The sequence below is a fragment of the Meriones unguiculatus genome, chromosome 7 (assembly GCF_030254825.1).
Source record: "Meriones unguiculatus strain TT.TT164.6M chromosome 7, Bangor_MerUng_6.1, whole genome shotgun sequence".
NCBI classification, from domain to species: Eukaryota; Metazoa; Chordata; class Mammalia; order Rodentia; family Muridae; genus Meriones; species Meriones unguiculatus.
Genome location: NC_083355.1, coordinates 107,730,166 through 107,752,635, shown reverse-complemented (window position 1 = coordinate 107,752,635; position 22,470 = coordinate 107,730,166). Strand labels below are relative to the sequence as shown.

At 48.7% G+C, this 22,470-nt stretch overlaps 1 protein-coding gene across 3 annotated transcripts in view; it reads right to left on the bottom strand.

The window, feature by feature from the left end:
* Rin3 (Ras and Rab interactor 3) overlaps window positions 1–22,470 on the bottom strand; it is a 102,331-nt gene that overhangs the window by 51,188 nt on the left and 28,673 nt on the right. For all 3 annotated transcript variants that reach the window (XM_060388067.1, XM_060388069.1, XM_060388068.1), the window contains exon 3: window positions 12,014–12,131. In XM_060388067.1, coding sequence (XP_060244050.1) covers window positions 12,014–12,131 — 118 coding nt within the window. The remainder of the gene's footprint in view (window positions 1–12,013; window positions 12,132–22,470) is intronic.

Genomic DNA, 22,470 nt, shown 5'->3' with positions numbered 1-22,470 from the left:
TCTCTAAAGGTCTTCCCCAAAAGGTAGTATAGGGAGGTCCCATGGGCCACAGGCAATGAAATGAACTCCTGCTGCCTTTATCCACATAGTGTGTGGCCACTGGACTTCAAAGCTAAGTCTGTCTGTTGGCTTTGTTGGCTTTTTTTTTTTTTCATTGCTCCAGCCATTGATTTTTCTCAAAAAAAAAAAAAAAAATCTCCACAGCCATACTTCCTGAGGATGACAGGCTGTGTGCTCGGGGTGCTGAAGCCAAGGAGAAACACCTCAGATGTCCACATGGAAGTTCCTCAACACTGCAAATGCTAGCCATGGATAACAGAGTCACGTCATCTGTCTCATTGCTACAAAAATTTATGATCCTATCATAATGTATTCAGAGCCCAACTCAAACTCCACCGCACTTTCTTTTCTCTCTCTCTCACACATACATCATGCATTAGTTTGTAAAATGCTCACATACATGTCAAGGCCCAAGAGTTCTCTGGGGCAGCTATTTACATCCTGGTTTTCCAGTGGGAAACGGTAGCAGAAGGGGGATGGTCTCAATCAGCTCTCTAGGGAAAACAACCCTGGATAGAGCACCTGCTAGTTTCATGATCTACTTAATCCCTGGCTGTGAAGGGGCACAGCCAGCTCTCCCCAGTGGCTCTTCTGACTGGTTCTAGTACTGCCAGGGCCATAACCCAGAGACAAGACTGCCTATGCTCAACAATCAAAGGCAGGCTTAGGGCTGGAAATGCCATCTCTATGGCTCTCCTCCCTGAGGTCACAAACACCTGCCCTGTCTGCCTGGATCTGACTGTCAGGAACACAAAGAGGAACCAATGATCCAGTTGAGTGAGTATTAGTGACTGGACTATTGTCTGCTCTATTTCCCTCTCTGCCATTGTCCTCTGCCCCTTGGAGAGTCTATTGAACACAGAGATAAGAATGGAAAGAGCTATGTTCAGATCAAAAAGCCATACATTTCTGACTTGGCTGAATCCCAGTTAACGTCGTTGGGTGCCATTACTTCAGCTGCAAAGAGGAGATCCTATCTAACACTTGCTTCAGAAGTAGGAAAGACAGAAGATGGTGTGTGTGTGTGTGTGTGTGTTTGTATGTATGTGTGTGTATTCAAAAGCCATGTAGTAAGTCTCCAACAACTGAGGCCAAAGGCTTAAGATTTTAGGGCCCAGTGATGGGGACTTACTTTCATCTGGAAGCTTCTACTTCTGTAGGTACCAAGGGTAGTCTAGGATAGGGAACTACATAAAAGGAACATTCCAGAAGGGGAAATTCCTTTAGGGCAAATCCCCTAAATGTGAAAACCAAGACAGAAGAAATACATGTAACAAAGGTTGGGTCAGCTGTGTCCCAAAGAGCAAGACAAACCACTCATTGAGTCTGACAAATGAGGGGAGACAGGCACAAAGAGCCACAGAAGACGCTAGTCTATTTTTGGGACACTTCCTGGAAGTTCTTACTTCTGAAGGTGGTGAGGCAGGCATACTAACATGGCTTCCCTAAAGGCAGCCAGGCTGCCTGGACCCCGCAGCATATGTGTTTTAGGTTGTGGTGAGGCTTTCTGATGTAGGTGTGTAGGACGTGTTCAGTTGGGGAGAGGTGTGGGACCTCATTTTTCCAGGGCACTTTGAATCTGTCACTTGCTAGGGGAAGCCAGGAGACCCTCTGCCAGGAGGCACTGAGTACCTTACACTAGGACACATGGCAAGTTACTGGGAGGCATGGTGAGGACCCACTTCACTGATACCAGCTCAGAGCTTTGTCCAAGCTCACAGCGGCTGGATGGCTGCTCTTTTTTCTTAGGGTGGTGCTGCCTGGGAACTCCCAGAGTGAAAGCAAACCTAGGGAGTAAACTAGAGGTGTGCAGAGGTAGCAACCAAGTTCCGCAAACTTCCCCAGAGCTGCAGTTCCTAAGAATCTCTCCTTTCTATCAGGTGTTCTGCACAGCACGAGCTGAACCTCCACACAGAGATGCACTGAGAACTACAATCCAGAAGGCATTGTCTGGTTTTGTCTGTTCTTGCTTGCACCTGCTCGGGTACCCTAGTGACTCTTATGAGCAGACTCTGGTCCAGCTGCACATCTGTACCCTTTCCAGGACTTTTGTCTAGTCCGGTGGTTCTCAACCTTCCTAACGCTGTGACCCTTTAAGACAGTTCCTCATGTTGTGGTGACCCCCCCGACCATAAAATTATTTTCATTGCTGCTTCATAACTGTAATTTTGCTACGTTAGGAACTGTGATGTAAATTTCTGTGTTTTCCAGTAGTCTTAAGTGACCCCTGCGAAAGGGTCATTCAACCCCCAAAGGGGGTTGTGACCCACAGGTTGAGAACCACTGCTCTAGAGTATACTACCTTTCTGGCAAAGCCCCTCTCTTCCCCTTTCACTTGATCACAAGAGTCCCAGCGATACCACTCTGCAGTTGTCTGTTCTGTCTCCCTGGCCAGACTTGAAGGCAAGAAACCTATCTCATCATCTTCTAGGAACCGATAAATGCTAACAATAAATGCTAAGTACATATATTCTACAGGGACCCACATGACAGTGTCTAGACCACTGTTACACTTCTTCAGGTCTTAGACAGGTTCACACGTGTTTCTTGTCTGCTCTTCCTACAGCTTCCTTGGAGGTATAACAGGATCCTGGGTGACTGATGGGAACAAGGGTCACATGTCACATGATCTTTCTTAATTCCCAAAGCTAGTTAAGTGAGAGTACCGAATAGGAGATCTGATTTTATTCTCTTTTAATGTATGTGTCCAATGCTACATATATTTACCTAGGACTGCGTACTGTTGTCTGTAAATTTTGAGAAGTCTGGATTTCCATTTAAAGTATTTAATTTTCTTTCTGGGAGACTTTTTTCCCCTTTGACTTGGCGTTATGTGGAGGATGTGCGGTTTAATCTGGGAGGGATTCGACACTGTCCTTCTGTTCGTTGACTCTGACTTCTATCCTGTGTGGTCTGTTTTCTATTTTCTACAATCTTTTTAGGTACACTTCATGACGCTGAGCTGGGCCTGTTTGATGAATGCTTCCCATGGATGGGAGAGGAGTGTGCACAGCGCTTGTGCTGACGAAGGGGGCCCTGGGTCTGGTCCATCTGTTGCATCCAGTTGGTAGGCTCTGTTGAGCTATTTAACTGTGTCCTTGCTTACTCTTTGCCCTTACTCTCCATGTCTAATAAAGGGTGAAGGTTTAAACTCTGACTTCTCTTTTCCCTAAGTAGTGTGTGTGTGTGTGTGTGAGTGTGTGTGTGTGTGTGTGTGTGTGTATGTGTGGTGGGGAGTGAATACCTTGGGTGTTGCCCCTCAGGAGCCATTTACCTTGTTTTTTTGAGAGAGTCTCTCGCTGGCCTAAAGTTCACCAATTAGGCTAGCCTGTCTGGCTACTGAGTCCCAAGGACGGGCCTGTCTCTGCCTCCCCAGTGTGCAAGCGTACAGGCTACACATGGTTTTGTGTAGTGCCTGGAGATGGGACCCAAGGCTTCATGTATGTTAGGTAAGCACTCTGCGAAGGTAGCCACGGTCCCATCCCTTAACTTAATTATTTTATTTGATTTAATGTGTGATGGCAGGCCTCATGTGTGCTTGCAAGCGCTCTACCATTAAACTAAACAGTGTTAAGGGATCCTAGCCAACTAGAACATGTGGCCATGGCAGGCCTGGCCCTTCTCCCCCATTCCCTCTGCTTTGCTTAAAACAAACAAACAAACAAAGAAACAAACAAGCACCGAGGTCTATTTCCTTATTTGGCCACTTCCTCCTCCTGACAATGACTTCCAAGGTACAGCCATGGGAGTATTGAAGTCCAGCAATCAAAAACTCCCTTTGGCTCACTTAATTTACATGCTCCATTAAAATTAAGCACCTCATCCTACACATGGGTTTCCCCTTTTACCTTTTGTTTTTTGTTTTGCTTCATTTTGTTTTGAGACAGGGTTTCTCCGTGTATCCCTGGAGTTTTGCTCTGCAGATCAGGCTAGCCGTGAACTCAGATATCTACCTGACTTTGTTTTCAGAATGCTGGGGTCTAAAGGCATACGCCACCACAGCCCAGCTCCCTTTTACTTTTATAAACTGCCATTTGCCTATGGGCCACATCAGTCACCTCTCTATCCAGAGACAGTCCTTTGTCCCTCTGAGACAAACAGCCCTGCTCCTTCCCTCTTCTCCCTTGTCTTCTATCTCTCTCCTGTCTTTGTTCCTTATTCCCTGCCCTTTGACCCTCTGGGGCAAATAAATCTCCTTTGTGCCGAGAACTTGGTCTTGGGGTGTCCTGAGCCGATTCTGAGATTCCCTACAGTTACAAGGCTTCAGGCAGGGTTCAGCTCACTGGTTCTTCCACCTCCTGCCATGGAGAACACAGCTCTCTGTTCTTCCATAGGATGGAGCAGTAAGACACCATGCTGTAGCAGGGAACAGCCATCAGCAGACAAGGCAACCTGCCTGTGACTTAATATTGGCCTTCCTACCTCCCAAAATTGTGAGAAATGAATGTCTTTTTTTTTTTTTTTAAAGATCATATTCAGTCCCAGTCATTTGTTATATACAGCAGTACACATGGATTCAGACATGATTCATCCATGCCGGAGACAGAAAGCCAAGAGTCCCTAGGGCTAGGCTGTTGCAGGATATTTGATCCTATTGTGGACCCCAAAATCGTGAACTGCAAAACCCTGTTTCTTGTTTGTTGTGGTTGAGCTCTGTCACACACCTTTAATCTAAGAAGTTTTGTTTATTGTAAACAGGTGATTATGGCGTAGTTCAGCCAGCCCTAGTTCACACCTTTAATCCAAGAGCTTTCTTGTATACTAGATTTAATAAAGTTAACCTTAGAGGTGGAGCAAGAAATCAGGTGGCCGGGATTAAAGAGTAGGAGGGGTTTAGTTGAGGGGTATTGAAGATAGCATGGAGAAGTAGAAAAGGCTTTTAGCTCAAGCTCTGGCTTTAGCTTGGGCTTCAGCTCCTCAGCTTCCTGGCATTTTGGGCTTTGAACCAGAAAGTCTTTGGCCTTGGGTTTTTTGGCCTTTTTCTCCTGGGATGTCAGTAGAGCTAGTGAGTCTTTTGATCTTTTATTTATTTATTTATTTTCCATCTGGACCTGAGCTGAGAAGGAAGGTCAGCTGGGCGCTTTCGCTGCCTCTCTGAGCTAGCAGATTTTTACCCCAGCATCTGGCTCCTGAGTCTTTATTAGTAAAATGGAATGGTTGGGATTTCCATTTTTGTTTATAACAACACTTGCCCCTGACACCCCCTATAGCTGCCTTCAAAAGAAGGGTTGATGACTAGAGGCCTCTGACCCTGAAACCACTGAGTCGAGCTGCTGTCCTTAGATGGGTTTTCTGAAGCTGCAAAGTCCCTAAAGGTGAGCTGTCAGGTGTAGACACAGACCATGACCACCCAGTGTGACACAAACCCATTTTCACCATCCTTTTTCTCTCACCACCAAGACCCTGTGCTCTTGATTTTTCTGTCTCTGTCAAGATCTCCCAAGTCTAGTTCTTTCAGAACACACATTCTCCAGCTCCCATGTTCACCTTCACTGGAGAAGCATTGCTGCCCCAGACTTCTCATGAGGTGTGGACTCCTCTCAAGTGCTCCTCTTCTTACCTGTTGAACTCTCCTGCCTGTGTAGAGTGTTCCCATGACAACTCAGAGTGCTCTCCTCATGATTATGGTGCTCCAGGGTCCACCCCTAATCTTGTCTTCCATCTCTCCACCCCCAACTCCTAAGCAGTCATCAAGCTTTTGCTTTTGGCAGTTTTCTATAACTCCTCCTCTTCTCTCATGGCTGGTCACTGTCCCTGCAGGCCACCACACAGCCCAGAGGTCCTAAAACATTTGTCTTGTTGGGCTACTTCCTGCCCCAAACCTGACACTACAAACCAAATCCTTAACAGCATAGTGTGCTTGTCACAGCTGCTGGTGACCCAGTCAAGTTCCACCCTCTAAGCCTTGATTTTTCCTCCTCTTCAGTTACCTCCTGAAGACCGGACATTCCCTTCCTTGTTTCTGAGATTTGACATAGAAGGCTGTGGCTTCAGCTTCTCAGGCCTGTTCCTCAAATGTTCTTCCTCGTAATTGTTTCTCAACTTCCCAGGCTTATTATAGGACTTAGGACAGTGGCCTTGTTTGTGGTTGTGAGCACCTCTTTCCCTTGGTCAGAATTGGGGTCATGTCTTAGGCCCATTCAGCAGATACTTAATTGGGGATATATCCTGTGGCATGCTTAGCAGCACAGAGCTGAGAAAGCTCATAATAAAATAAGATGGCGAAAAAGGGAAGGGTAAACAGTGGCATGCATGACTTTGACTCAAAATCTATTGAAAGAATGAAAGAACAAAGAAAGAAAGAAAGAAAAGAAAAGAAAAGAAAAGAAAAGAAAAGAAAAGAAAAGCCTGGCATGTAATCATATTTGATTACATTCTGAACTCAGGAGGCAGAAGAACAAGAATCTGAGGCCAGCTGGGCCTGTTCATGAATGCCTTTAATTCCAGTGCTCAGGAGGAGAGGCAATTGGGTATCTGTGAGTTTGAGGTTAGCATGGTCTACACGTGAGTACAGGATTACAAAAATAAACCCGGTCTTGACCAAAAGAGAGGGAAAGGAAGAGTGAGAGAGGGAGGAAGGGAGGGAATGGGGGTGGGGGGAGAAAAATCTGAGGCCAGCCTGGTTTGCAAAGGAAAGACAGGAATATAGAAAGGTGGAAAGAGAGTAGGGGTTGATGGTAGTGCATGCCTGTAATCCCATCTCTCGGGAGGCTGAGTCAGGAGGAGATCAAATTTGATCCCAGTGAGATCTCAAAAATGAAGAAATAAAAAAGGAGGAGGAAGAGGAAGGGGGAGGAAGAGGAGGAGAAGGAGAAAAAAGAAGGAAGAGGAGGAGGAGGAGGAGAAAGAAGTTAGATTCCCAAGGTTTTAGTCTAGTTCTTAAAGCTAGATTGACCTTCCTGCCTCATCCTGACCCAACCCCAGGTCTGGAAGCTCAAAGCTAGAATGGTGAAAGCAGAAAGAAGAGAACCATGGCTACTTTAGCCCAAGCTCCTGTGGCCACCAGGTAGCCTGGGACACATCTGTCTGTCATTCAGAAACGTCCTGGGGACAGGCACCACAGGAAACGAGGCTGTGAGGCGTGAGCTACACGTTGCTAATTATAACTGCCGCTGTGCATAGAGCGCTTGCTGCTTGTGGGGCCTGGGGCTTCTTTCCAGACATATCTCCATTTAGATACAAAGACGCTGAGTGCTTCCCTGCTGAGAGCATCGGTCATGAATCTGCCCACAGCCAGATGAGACAGATGAGGAAACTGCAGTACAAGGACGACTGGCATCTTACCTGATCTCACAAGAATAAATATCTAGGACCAACAGTCATTCTTTTTAAAATTCATGCTAAAAAAAAAAAAAAGTGGGGATTTGCCTTGACAAGCCTGCAAGACCTCCCATAAGGCAATCAACCCTGCCTCACTTCCTGCTAAAATATGGAGTCTCTATACCAGTCCCTCCTTTATGAATAACACCCGTTCATGGACTTCATTTTAGGGTTTTGGTTGGGTGTCAATCACACCCAAGAGTAAGAAAAGCAGTCAAGGACATTCTGGCAATACCCTGCCAAGCTTGTATGGTTCTCTACTGCCCAGGAGGACTCACCTGAGACCTCTCCCTTGCATCTCGTGGTAATGATTGTCACACCAATCAGCATGAGAATTCACCACACTTGCTCAGGAGATGGGCTGTTCTCCAGCTGCTGGTATATTCCACTTGAGCTATACCCACATGCCTGAGAGTGAAGATTTACTCAGAGTTGGTGGACAGACCTTTCTAAAGCCGGGGCTCAGTGGGCGGGAGGCACTGGGTAGGAGTATGGGACTGGGGCTCAGTCCTTAATGCACTGCATGAACCACTTCCTGCAGGGCCTGGCCACACCACTACCACAGCCTCAGGGCTGCTCTGGTAGACACAGTCCCAAATGGGTTTTCTTCTTCCTTTATTCAGCAACCACCAGAAAAATGACATCCCATGAATATGTTTATCACTGTCACCACCTCTCTCAGATTAATGAACAACAACAACAGCAAATGGCTGAGCACTCTTTATCTGGAAACTTGAATTCTGAAATGCTCCAAACTCCAAAACTTTTTGCTCCACCAACATCACGCCACGAGTGAAAACTTCTTCTACACCTGCTGTCAATTGACAAGTTAGAGATAAAAGGTAGGTACCCTGAAGAGATTAGAAAATAAGATTGTTTTCAGGCTATGTGCATACAGTTTGTATGAAACGTGAGCAAGTCAGGCTTAGGCCTCAACCCCAAGGCAACTCACTACACAAGTGAAAATGTTTCAAAATCCAGGGAGAGGCTGCAGCACTCTGGTCTCCAGCGTTTAGGACAGAGTGTCCTCTGGGACAGGTGGTTCATATCAGTCGTCATCGGGCAGGCGGGGTTGTAGAGAGAATGTCTGTGTACTGTGTGGAAGCATCACCTGTCAATGAGAAGCTGATGGTCTATTAGCTGAGGCGGGAAATGGGAGGTGGGAGTTCCGGGAGAAAGAGATGAATTCTGGGATAGCATCAGAGGTGGGAGATTGGCCCCAGGCTCTGAGGAAGGTGGACGCATGAAACTGAACAGTGGTACCCAGCCATGTGGCCCACATAGAATAAATGGGCAAAATAAGTTATGAGCTGGTCAGGGATGGAGCCAAAGCTTATGGCCTAGGCACTTATTCATTGAATAATAAGTCTCAGAGTCATTATTTGGGGAGCTGGGGAGCAGGAGAAAAACCTGCAGTTATGAAGGTTACACAGGGGTTGCTCCCCAAAAGCTGGCATAGCCCCATTCACCCTTCATTTTGCTCCCTCAACAGGTATGTCTGTGCTCCAAGTCCTCTGTTGCTTAATCGATGGAGTCACTTCCCCTTCCTACCAGCCATGGCTCTGAGGGGAGATTATTCTTCCCATCCCGCTGGGCTTCAGCCTTGCCGTGTGGCCTGTGTTAGCCAATGAGTTGTAGGGGGAAGTGGAATTCTGCTTTCTCTCTCATGCCTCAGACGGGTATGACTCTTAAGCAGCACTGAAGAGAGTCAGTGGGGACACGCTCACAGTACTTTGAATACGAGTGTCATAGTCATCTGGGCACTACAGTACATCCATGTTACTTTGTGTGTAAGCAACTAGGCTTTAGGGCAGCCTGTTACCACTACAAGCTCAGCCCAGCTGACAGAATCAGGATTTTTCAAAGAAAATTCTTTGTAAGAAAACAGGGAGGGAAGCTGGGCATGCCACACACCTTTAACATCAGCACTCAGGAGGCAGAAGCAAGCGGAACTCCAGGTTCAAGGACAGCCTGGTCTACAGAGTGAGTTCCAGGACAGCCAGGCCTACACAGAGAGACCCTGTCCGGAAAAAAGCATAAACAAAACAAAGAAACCAGGGAGGGGATTCCAAGTGCCTCAGAGCACAGCTGTGGTGAAAGCAAGACTCACTTTTGGGACACCCCCTGGTCTTCTCCCTCCACTCCACGTGGGGAAACCCAGAGAGCTCCAATTCTAGGCCTGGGCCCTTCCGTTGCCCACTTCCTCTTCAGGCCACCCCATATTAGTCACCCTGGCCACAGAGTCTCACACCCTATGTGATCTGGACCGACTGATTCCTTCTAGGACTCTCTGAGAAAGGGACCGTCATTATCCCTATTTCACAGACAGGGGTGCCAGGGCCTGGAGAGGTGGAGTATCTTGCCCCACTCACACAAGTGACAAGAGGCAGAGGTGAGAGCCAACCAGGCTAGAGAGCTCCCACGATCTGTGCTGAGTCCTGATGACAACGGCGGCACAGAATGAAAAGAGAGGGCAGGGGTGAGGGTAGGACCTGGAACCACTGAGGCCCAGAAATAGCCCAGCCACTGGCCTTGCTCTGGCGGCAGGCCTCATGGGAAAGAGGTTTGGGAGCAGCAGAGTACTGTAAAGAGAGAACAAGATGACAGACACAAGCCATGGGCATCTCTGTGCTTGTGGTAAATGTGTAGGAATAAGAATTGAAGAACTAGATTACACAAATGACTTTGGTTTTCGGTTCGATTATCTCCGGGACAAAGCCGAACACTGAATTTGTTTAAAGCCTTACAATGCGGGGAATTCTACCATGTGGCCCTGGGAGAAAACCAGGAACCTGAGATGTCAGTGCTCCCATTTCTGAATAGTCTGATGCAACCATCTTGGCAGAAATGAAGATACGCTCAAGACACACCTGGGCCCCTTCTCTGGGCTATCATACTATCCAAACAATTGTCTCCAAGGAGTAAAGTTACGTGTCAGCTAGGAGAAGGGAAAAGGCTAGGGTCAGCTAGAGGAGGATTCACTTCCTGAAAAGACATTTCACAGATTTCCAATAACTTATCACACAACTGCGCAGGAAACACTGGCATCCAGACAAGGACAGGCCTGTGATGGGCGGGGCCGCGCCTGGCCAGGGCTGCTTAGTTATGCTGGCCTCCTACTCTCGCGTCGGTGTCCTGAAGATGTGCTTTGTGTGGGATGCTCACTTGATCTCTTGATTTGTTCTCTTCCAACACCAAGTAGCTCTCCTTCCTCATCTTTCCATGACTACTTACCTGTTTAATTTACCTATTGAGGGCAGAAGGCTTGAGCTTGCTGGGGCTGGCCCTCACAGCTCTGCGAACACAGTCCGTCTGCCTTAACAAAACGTCTCTCAGCTAAACTCTCGCAGGCTCCTGGACCTTCTCAGAAGCCCCTCCACGTACTTCCTTCCAGGAACCTTCACCTCCGCCTCTCTGATTGGCATCTATATACAACCAGGGTTTTCTTGTTCCCCATCCCGAGAAGCAGGACCAATCTGTCCACCTTTACCTAGCACCTATTAGATCACCCATCCACTGGCCCCCACCTTGCTATAAAGTCCCTCCTGTGCTAGGTGAGTTGGGATTGCCCGGCTCATCCCTGAGGGCCCTTTTCCATGGCTACAATGTTTCTGAACTAAGTGTGTTTTAACCCTAAACCACTGTCCGGCTCTTGTTTGCCTTCTGCAGGCTCTGAAGAGGAAATGGGACATAGAATCAAACTACCACCCTGATTTCCACGGGGTGTGTTGCATTTAAGGTACAGAGGCTTAGATGAGGTGCCCCAAAGGCAGCAGCAGCTGCATTGTACGACAGAGCAGAGCAGAGCTCCAGGCAGCTGCTGGGCCAGCCCCACTCTCCCCTATCACCTCCAGAAAAACCTCAGCCCCCTGCCGAAATCAGTACTCTCTCCACAGGGCTGTAGGCATGCCCCCACCTGAGCACTTTTCCTATGCTTGATTAAAAAAAAAAAAATCACTCGGGTCCCTAAAAGTACAGAGGAAACTAATGTGTGGCAGCCTAGTCCCGAAGTCACAACTATCAGTGAGAAGCAGGGCTATTCCAAAATCCCATCCCACAGCCCACAAGTCTGTGGCCTACTGGTCAACTTTCCCTTGGCGTCACAAACACACCCAGGATCCTATGTCTCCAGAGACACCGTGAAGGTCACCTTCCCATGGCTGTATGAAAAATGACCCACGTTCCTGGGGAACAGGAGACAACCCAAGCAACTCTACGCCTTCTGAGTCATCACAGGACACCATGTACCGCAGCGGTTTAGAAGAACCATGACACACCCCAACCTCTTTGGGAATTCCACCCTCACCCCCTGACTTCACAGCCTTTACCCTGACTTCACAGCCTTTACCAGCCTTTACCCCTCACGCTCAGGGAGGAACTCCCAGAATTCATTGCAAATCCAGCGGCTCGGGGCTGGAGAGATGGCTCAGCAGTTTGAGAGCACTGTCTGCTGCTCTTGCAGAGGACCTGGGTTCAATTCCCAGCACCCACATGGCAGCTCACACCTGTCTGTCACTGCCGTTCCAGGGCTTCTGACACCCTCACACCCTCCTGGTTTTAAACCGTGGACGGTTTGTGGCTGGGAGGTTCTGCTGCTGCGGCTTGAAGGGGGAGAGGCGAGGCGAGGACTTACTAGACTTTTCTTCTTTGACGGGGTACTCCAGCACCTCGGCTGAGCTGTCCTTCAAGGAAGGGAAGTGGACACACAGCACCAGGCGCTTCCGGCTGTTGTCCCTGTACACCAGGAACATCTGAAACGGCAGAAGCAGGGGCTCGGTGAATCAGAGGCTTTGGTGGAGGCCAGCGGGACAGCAGCAGGGTGGAGAAGTCATCCAGAGAGTATCTGAAACAAACATGAAGCGGAGGTGGCCACACATTCCTTGAGCAAAGTGAACCTGACCCATATCCGAATCGGAGATCCTTGAATCTGGGCTTCTCATTGGTGCTGAGGAGATGCACTGCGGAACCCTGAGGTCGGGATGGGATTGTGCGTGAGGGTGGTCCGGGATCGAGGGTCAGAAAAGCCCAGCTAGTTGGGAGTTGGTTGAACTTCAACCCAGCTATTTTTTTTTTTTTTTTGTGGTGGGGGTGGGGGTGGTGTCGTGACGGGGGAGAGGGAGTGGAGAGTGTTTGATAGAAACAATCATAGCTATCAGGAAATTTATGCTTTCTCCCCCTTTGCAAAAATTAACGCTGCTAATATTTTTGTCTGGACTTTGTGGAACTGGAGATTGAACACAGGACCTCATGCATGCTAAGCAAGGCACTTCCACGGTGCTCCGGCTGCAGCTCTCCTTTCATTTTTCTTGATTTGCCCCGGGTAGCCTTGAACACACTCTGTAGCCCATATGCACCAAGCTTGAACTTTCTTTCATTCTTTTTCTTTTTCTTTTATTTTTTGGTTTTTGAAGACAGGGTTTCTCTGTGCAGCCTTGGCTGTCCTGGAGTTGCTTTGTAGACCAGGCTGGCTTTGAACTCACAGAGATCCCTCTACCTCTGCCTCCCATGAGGCACTCCCATGATCACAAGTGGTACAGCCTAGGAGTCCATAAATGTAAACTGAGTCACAGCTTCCTGGCTGTGATGGGGAGAATGGGACCCAGCCTCAGGCAACTGGCATGGATACTTAGGACCTTCTGCTGTAGATTCCCTGTTTGCTGACAGAGCCAACAATAACATTCTGGGTCAGAGGACATGTGTGCCTGAGCTCTACTACACCAGCTCCGGCTGGCCACTGAATGAGCTCAGAACTGACACCATCTACTTTAGATACATTCCTAGGCTGTCCCATTTCTGATCACACAGTGGCCCCACTGCAAGCAATCCCCAGAGGCCGTGGTCTCCCAAGTGCAATTACAGTGAGAGGCTTCTCCTTTGTTACAAACTGTTGTTTTATGATGTTCTTTTCAGGCTCACTCTTCCTTCCCACGTATGCTTTCTGGAATATTCCCGGCTTCGTCGAACACACTGCTGAGGGAAGGGAAGCACTTGGTCAGTGTCCCCATGCCCTCCATTCTCACTCTGCCCCTAGACTCTGTCTCCTGGGCTCAGGTCCCAAACAGCTCAGCTGGGATTCCCAAGACTAGGAGTGTGGCCAAGCTGCTGAGGGCTGGATAGGGAGCAGGGATACCAGGACATCCCCAACTCTGAGGACACGACCCTAAGTGTAGGAGGCTCTGGGAAAGACCTCTTCTTAGGCTCTAAAATCTGCTGCCATTAATCCCACCGGGACACTGCCAGATCATCTAAGGCATGACCACACAGTGACCTCACTGCCCCTGGTCTGCAGCAGCTGCAAACGCAGTGTTGCATAAAACCTGCAGCGACCTCACCGCTCCTGGTCCGAGGCAGCGGGCAAGTACTGTCTCCCCAGGTGTCCCCAAGCCTGAACCTGCAACTTCTTCTACTAAATCAACAGGGGGTGCGGTAACAAGGAAACCCCGAGGTAAGGAGAGCCAGGTAATGCTTAAGACGGATCAGGAGATGCCAGAAATAGGTTTGATCTCAGGCCTTTGGGCTCTCGATCCCAGGCATGACCTTCCCCTGCCTCACAAGGCTCTTGAAGGTTGCTTCGCCATGAGCAATGCATGGCCCATCTGAAAGTTAGCTGAGGCGGGAAAAGGAAGATCAGTCTCTCTCTTCCCCTGGGCAGAGTGGACAGAACACGAGGACCAGAAGCAGAAGTGGGGAGAAGGAAGGGGGAATGGCTGGCCAGTCCATTTCCTTCAAGATGCTTCCCTAAGGCCTTACTCCCTGCCCAGAGATGATGGTCAAGACACTGAACTTGAACTGTCCCAGGAATGTCTCTCAAATATGAAGCCATCTGATTTCTTCGACAGAGGTCCAAGGTCAGTTTGCCTCCTTGCCTACAGATCCATGGGAACCAGGGGGGCTGAAGGAAACACATGTGAATGAGTGTAAGAGTCGATGTGAACCAGCAGGGCTGGAGGAAATGCGTGTGAATGAGTGTGTGAGTGGGTGTGGCATAATATGAAATACAGCTGCTCTTTGTTTCCAGCTCTTGGTATAGAGCTTCAAAACCCTGGGAACTTCCTGAAGCAGGGGCATCTGTCATTTGTAAGGATCTTTCTTCCCAGGCATGGGGTTATGCTAACAGGAGGCTGTTAGGCCCTTGGTTTCAGAGAAGGGCTGAAAAGGGATTCCAGCCTCACCCTGACCTGGGGAGGCAAGCAGGGTTGGGATGGGTATCACCTTTACACAGCCTGTGATTTTATTCCTGCCTAGGCAATGAGACCTCAGTAAAGTGCTGCTGGCTAAATCCGGCAGCACATGCCTGGAATTCTAGCCTATCTGTCCACCAGCGTGTCTCTGTAAACTAGAAAAGTGGCAGGATGGGCAGGAGGCTCCTGGGGCAAGAAAACCAGACAGCCTTAATTCCAAGCTGCAGACCTCAGGCCTCGGCTCTGAGTGGAGAGAGACCAGGGTAAGCGATGTGGGAATGCAGGTGACAGAAGCAGGCACTGGGGCCTTCTGTTTACTCCTGGATGCTCACCAGGGTGACTAGCCACCTAGCTGTTCACCCTCTTGCCCACACTGCCAAGACACCTGCTTCTGACAGACTTCCATGATTAACCGGGCCACTAGCAGACCTTGCTGGTCCCAGTCCTCACCTACCTGGCCTCCTTACATTTGGGTCAGCAGTCTGGTTCTCCCCTGTCCCCTTTCTCCTTTCATCAGCTACCCACAATCCACTAGGAAGCCCCAGAGAGCAGAATGGCCTTCTCCCAACAGTGTAAGCCACTGAGCCACATGCTACCCTGGGGTCTAATTTCTGTGAACAGCTAGGATCCTTCCAGCTGAACTCTGAACTAGACAGTGATGAGAGCCTTGGGTTGACTCAGGGTAGCTGTAGCCTTTAAAATTCTAATGCAGAATGAGTTTGGGTTGTCAGGGAGGTCACTTGCCCTTAGAGACAGGATGAAGGATTCCCAAGAATTTTTTGTAGAAAATGCTCTTCTAGTTCTAATAGCATCATGGGGTGCGTTCATGGCATACCCCTAGAAGGTTGCAAGAGAGTTCATTTTGTGATGAGGCAATCACTGAGGCTAGTGTGGATGACTCAGGGTTCTTCCTTGTCTGTCTTGGCCAGTATGGGGTATTTTTGTTGTTTTCTGACACAGTTCCTTGCTAGGTAGTCCAGGCTAGACTGAACTACAGTGTAACAGAGCCCAGCATAACACCGAACTTGGAGTGATTCTCCTGTTTCTGCTTCTAGAGTACTGTGATTATAGGCATGTACAACCATAGATCACAGCCTTGAGACAGGATATCACTGTGTAGTCCTGGTGGCCTTGAACTCTCAGAGATTCACCCACATTGCCTCTGCCTTCCAAGTGCTGGGATAGGATAAGATGGGTTTTAAACAAGCCAGTGTTTTTAGCAATAGCTGGGATGGAAAAAGACTCAGACAAAGAATTATACAGCCACAGAAATCCCTTCAAACAGATACATGAAAAAACCAAGTCTAGACACTAAATGGCTATTTTCACCTTTCATTTTGGATATATATATATATATATATATATATATATATATATATATATTAGAGCTGTTTGCAGTTGGAGAAATTTCCCATTATCCTAGTTTTACCAATGCCAAACAACAGGGCTTGGTGGACAGTCCAGTGGCCATCTTGGGCCCATGTAGCTGTGGTAGTTCTCCTGCAGCCAAGGTCCTCTCACCTAGGGCTCCCACCCCAACAGAGCTCTAGGGAGTGTGCGCAGAAGATCAGAGACCTAGAAATGGACTGAAGGAGACATTGCCCAAGATTCTTTTATGAGACAGGGGGAAAAGTACAGCTCTGACTGACAACACGGCCATGGCAAGGCCCAGGCAGCATTTCTCGAGGCAGGCCACTGCTCAGCGTCACCTGGGGAGCTTTTTAAAGCATACCAATGGCTCCCCTTTCAGAGAGGAGAGACACACCTTGGTGTCAATGGAGGGATTAGCTTCTCAATAACTGAAGAGAGAGATTCTGATGTTCCAGTCCCACACGGAGTATCCTCACGCATGGCAGGTCTGGGGATGTGATTAGATGGAAGAATCCTAGCTGCTTAAGCCAGGCCAAAGGAACATTTGGACTGGGGGAATATTTGAGATGCTGTAATTTCTTTAGGCCTCTGAAGGCAGCCAGTAGTGGAATCGAGTGAGGTACCAAAATTGGAGGCCAAACTCAGGCCAAGTGTTCCCCTTGCAGGGCTGTTTCCTAAGTGTAGATGAGGAGTGTGTCCCTGTTCCACAGGTCTGCCGCAAGGAAGAGAGAGGGGAAACAGGGCTTCCACGTATTACCAAAGAAACTTGCCTGAATGGAATTAGCACTCTCGTCATCTACCAAATCATCATTTGCCCGTCCATCTGACAGCATGTGTTCCCAGAGCTCTTAAGCTAAGCCCTCACTACCAAAGACCAGGGCTTCTCTCATTGATTATCTTTAAGGGCGCCGGCGAGATAGGAAAAACGGACGCCACCAAACCTGGTGACCCGAGTTCCACATCCTACAAGCTGTCCTCTGACCGCCATACTCCCACTTTGGCATGTGCGCCCCTCCCCCCCAAACAACCCTGTCTTTCAAGCTGGAAGGGATGACAACTCAAGAGCAACAGGTCCAGGCCACACACAGACCTTGGCTTCTAGGAGAGTCCCTTAATCAAAGGAAGCAGAAGTCTGAGGAGACACAGGATGTGGCTGGTCCTGGGGCTGAGGCAGAGAATATACAAGCTAAGGTGTCTTGTATGGCCAGAAAAATAAGAAGGTAATCCAAACAGACAATAGGTAAGACACCTATACCCACAGCGGTGGGTACTGGGACTATTGCTGGGACAAATGCCATGACCAAAAGTAACTTGGAGAGGAGTTCATTTCATCAGCTTACTCTTTTATACAACCTGGGACTACCTACCTGCCTAGAGGTGGCATCGCCCACAGTGACCCGGGACATCCCATAATAATCATTAATCAAGAAAACGCACCATTGACTTGCCTGCAGGCCAACCTGATGGAGGCATTTCTCAACTGAGGTTCCTTCTTCCCAGATGACCCTAGATTGTATCAAGCTGATGAAACCCAACCATGACAAGCCGCTTGAGGGACTTCTGTGGACAGCTTTCCACGAAAGTTATAAATTAGGGGCCCAGGAGATAGCTTAGTGGACCAAGTGCTTGCAGATGTCAGGACCCGAGTTTGATCCCCAGAACCCATGCAAAGGGCTCAGTATGGTGGCACAGACTTGTAATCCTAGAGGTGAAGAGGCAGAGACAGGTGGAGGGTCCCTGGGGGCTTACTGGCCAGATAGCTTAGCCTTTTATTGAGCTCCAGGACCTATGAGACCTTGTCACAATCCATCGATCAATCAACCGATCCACCATCAATCAATCAATCAATAAAACAAACAAACAAACAAAAACAACCTGAAAACAACACCTGAGGTTGACCTTTGGCTTCCATAGCAGGGGCACACACACAAGATTGCAAATTAGTCTGCACCCGAGGAATGAAACTGGCCTCATGATTTTCATATTGATGTATGTGATTAAGTAAACAGACAAGGGGAATGAGGGAGAGGAATCTTAGGCAGAATTCCAGTGCCACCTGGAGCCCTGTCAGCCAGGAGGCAGGGTATAATGTCCCTGCTTACAGCAGAGTGGCTTTCCTTCCAGAGAGTCACAGGGAAAGGCGAGGGCATGAGTGGGGTTGAGGGAGAGATGTCACAAACCGGCAATTGGGCAAGTGAAGTCAAGCAGGACAAGTGGCACTGCTGTTTGGTACCTGTTGTGGTTCGGATAGGAAATGTCCCCTACAGATGCATGTGTTGAAGACCTGAAGCCGAGATCCCTGACAGGGTGCTAATTCAGAGGCTCTGGAACACTTAAAAGGTATGGCTTGGCTAAAGATCAGTTGGGGGCGGGTCCTTGCCCCTCTCTTGCCCCTCCCTGTCTGGCTTTGTCCCTCACTTTCTGTCCACCATGAGGTGATGGACTTTGCTTGTCACTGGCTCTCTGCCATAGTTCGGCCTTACGTCAGGTCCACAGCAATGTTGTCAACCAAATATGAACTGAGACCTCTCAGACCACGAGCCTGCGTAAATCCTTCATCTTTTGAACTGTTTCTCTCAGGAATCTGTCTCACAGCAGCAAAAACCATGGCTAACACAGAACCTTTGAATGATAGGCTGTCACTGGCTGTGCTTCTGCTACTCCCGGAAACTCTTTAACCCATGTCATGCCACAGACAAACTCTAATGGAGGACATCTTGCCAAATGCCAGATCTGTCCTCCTCAGATCTCTCTGAAGAGGGTCCAGGGATAGAGAACCTCAGGTAAAATCAAGCCCAGGCTATAGTTGCCACTAATGTACCAGGACTGGTACAGGAACTGTTGGTTAGCTGCTGTCCAAGGTGGGGACCCACATGCAGGTGGTCATAGGGCACGATCTGTTCTCAGGGCACCGGGCACACTCTGTTCTATGCTTGCAACTTTTCCATAGTTCTGAAACCATTCTAACTAAAATAACAAACCAGCCTGAGTACAGAATAAATAAAGGCAACTTTCTGATTGCCCAGTTGCTAGATACATACGATTTTTTTTCTTCTTCTTTTAAAAAGGGCCACCGTGTTCCCAACTCCTTATCAGAGAAGAGGGTGCTGGGAGTGGAGGCATATCCTGGGGAAGGAAGCGAAGCAGAAGTGGCCAAGGTCACACAGACACTGGGGACCAGAGAGCTGGCTCCAGGCAAGAACAAAGGCTGCCTCTCACGATGCTGCAGGAGGTGGGCCCAGGAGATCTCTGGGCTGTCTTACAGCACCGGGACCACCCACGGCATCTGTGTCTGTCATCATAATGACATCATTGCACTGGTTCACTGGGAACCATCACTGTGTAGTAAAGGGCTTTCCCAGCATCACTGAAGATCACCCCATGGGCATCCTTTTTGTATGGAATAGAGTCTCACGCTATGGTTCAGGCTGGCCCGGAACTCATTCACTGAGCTCTATCCCCAGCCCCACTCTTCCTAGCTGTGCGACTTTAGGCAAATGAGCCAGCGTCTCTGTACCTCAACTTCCTCATCTGGAAGGGGGGATGTTGATGATGCTTAGCTGACAGAACCGGCTACGTGGATCAAATAATATCAGCGAGTAGCCATCTCAGCTTTCGTAAGGATGTTACGGGATATTGTGATCAGAGCATACTCCCATCCTCTGCTAAGACACCTGAATCTCTACACAACTTGCTCACAGCCTCCTCTGCTCCCTAAGCCATCCCAGGATCCTTTGTCTTCTCTAAGCCAGTGCAGATGCAGCTGTATCCCCCAAATATTTTCCATCAATGGCTAACGAGCAGGTGCACTGTGGTGACATGAAGGTGACTATTGTTTCCTTCTTGTTCCTCTTCCTTTGCTGATGTCCCCACTCTGCACCGGGTGGGCATGGACTTGGGTCTGTCACCCACTGGCCTCAACCTGAGGCAGTTGACCTCACTCCCCACTCACTCACTGCTCAGCACCTGCCCTTCCCTAGACCCCTAGACTCTAGTCTGGCCTCCTCTCCATCTCTTTACCCCAGCGTTGTTCCTGGCAGAGTGATTATTCTCACAGAACAGGCAGAGAGAAAAGGCCAGAAAACGAACTTCAGACCCCATAACCGTAACTGACGGGTGAACAGCATGAAGCTCCCAGACCCTTGGAGCATGCCACAATTGCCTTCCAGGGGATTTGGTGAGCATGCATCACCGCTGCCTATTCTTTCTCTTTCTGCTCTTCTGGACACCAGTGTCTCTAAAAGGCAGGCGCCATGGAAATCTAAACTCAGGCCTCCTCATGGCTTGTGAAATGGGACAAAGGAAGAGCCTGCTCAGTGACATCTGGACAGCACAGGGGCGGTGCTCACAAACAACAAACAAGACCATCTCTGCCCTTGCGGCCTGGAAGATGTCAGGTTTTTGTGCTTTTTGAAGAAAGGATGGTACAGGGATTGGGGTGCTTGCTAAACACGGTGATGGATCTGTTTCTCACTACTCAGCCTAACACTCACCTTCACTTACAAGGCACTGAGGACACCCACTTCTTGATGGCCAGCTGTGGTGGTCTGAATGATACATGCCCCTCCCTCCGCCTCTCAGTGTCAGGTATGTGAATTCTTGGTCCCCAGTTGGTGGCCTTGTTTGGGTAGGTTTAGGAGGTGTGGCCTTGCTGGAGGAACTGTGTCGTTGAGGTGCACTGAGAGCAAAAAGTCTTAGCTACTTCTAGGTTGCTCTTTCTGCTTCTGTGGCCAGGAGGCTAATTTTCTCCTCGGGAATCGTAAACTCAAATAAACTCTTTCTTTTGTAAGTCGCTTTGCTCAAAGTGTTTGTTACAGCAACAGAAAAGCAACTAATACACTAGCCAGCAAGGCCGTGGTGGTGTACTCCTTTAATGCCAGCACTCAGGAGGCAGAGGTAGACGGATCACTGTGAGTTCGAAGCCAGCCTGGTCTCCAGAGCGAGTTCCAGTACAGCCATGGCTACACAGAGAAACCCTGTCTCAAAAGCAAAGCAAAGCAAAACAAAACAGAAAAACAGAACAACACCAGCCACCAGCTTGCTCCTTGACCTGCTTTGAGCTGCCCGCTCCTAGAATGGAGGCATGGGTCCTGTCATAGTCTTACAGGGGAAGGTAAAAGTTGTAGGGGGGTCCCTGCTGTGTAGGCCCCAGTCACTAAAGGACTAGAAGCCTTTCGTGAGGTTGAAATAGCAATCTCCCTGCCTCCCTGCTTCCTGCTGTCCACTCCTGGGAAAGAAGAGGCATCCATGGATACCAGGCTGGGGTGGCCTGAGTGGGCTCAGGGATGTTAGCACCTTCCCAGCCCTACACACTCTGCGGCAGGGTGGCTGGGACTTTGGTCCCCTGGTTTCCAGTCACCCCAGTTTTCAGGCACAAATGACAGCTCTGCAGATCTTATTTATTTTGTGATAAGAGGGTCTGAGCCTCAAGTCCTACACTGAGGATGATTTCTAGGAGACAGAGACGTGCCACAAGTATCACCCAGAGGAGAACAGCTAGGAAGCAAGAGTGCCCAGTATCAGGCAGACGCTGTAAGATAGGAGTCTAGGAGCATTTATTCTGCCCAGGTTCAAATCCCAGCTCTGCCACTTCCTCCCTGTGGCCCCTGGGAAGTAGGAAGAGCTGCCATAGGTAGGTGGGGGGTTGTGGCTCACTCCTGAGCAGACAGTGGGAGAGAGCCTCAGACAGTGAATCCTTGGGGAACATGGCTGCTAGGGTGTGGAGCGCTGTGTGAACACTAGAAGGATACAATACTGGCCTCTGTCAAAATGACTGTGGAAGCCCAGTGGGTCCTGTGCTGAAGAGCAGCAGTGGATAGAAGCTGCTGGTGGGGACAGAGCTGTCTTTTGGGATGAAGAGAATGCCTTAGAACCAGATGGAGGCGGTAGTGGCATAGCACCCAGAGCATAATAAATGCCTGTGGTACACTTTAAATGTATCTTCTTACAGGATGTATATTTTGCTTTTACTTAAAAAAAAAAAAAAAAAAAAAAAAAGCCTTCTGGGGAGTGAGTTGGCCTAGAGTAGGTGGAAAAGCCTTTACGAGACATTTTTCCTCTGACAGTTTTGTTCATTTCTGTCCAGCTTGTTTTTAAAAAATAATGAATGCATGTATGGATCACTTTTATAATTAAAACAAATTGCATGCTGTTTTTGAAAGGGAGTAGCATTTGAGAAAGTATGTGTGGGGGTGACAGGAGCCTGGGATATGCTCTGACTCATTCTATCAACTGTCATCTGGTCACCTTTATCTGTGCAGCCATCATCTTATCTATTCATACTCAATCACCCATCTTCTATCTACCCATCCTCTAGCCATTATCCATCCATCCATCCACCATCCATCATCCATCCATCCATCCATCCATCCATCCATCCATCCACCATCCATCTATCCATCATCTATCCACCCATCCATCTATCCATCCATCACCTACTGCTAACTCTCTCTTCCCATATACTAGGAATAACACTTGGAGAGGAGATCTTTAAAACTCCTATCTCAAAGAGATGAAAGAGGCCCAGAAACTTAGCATC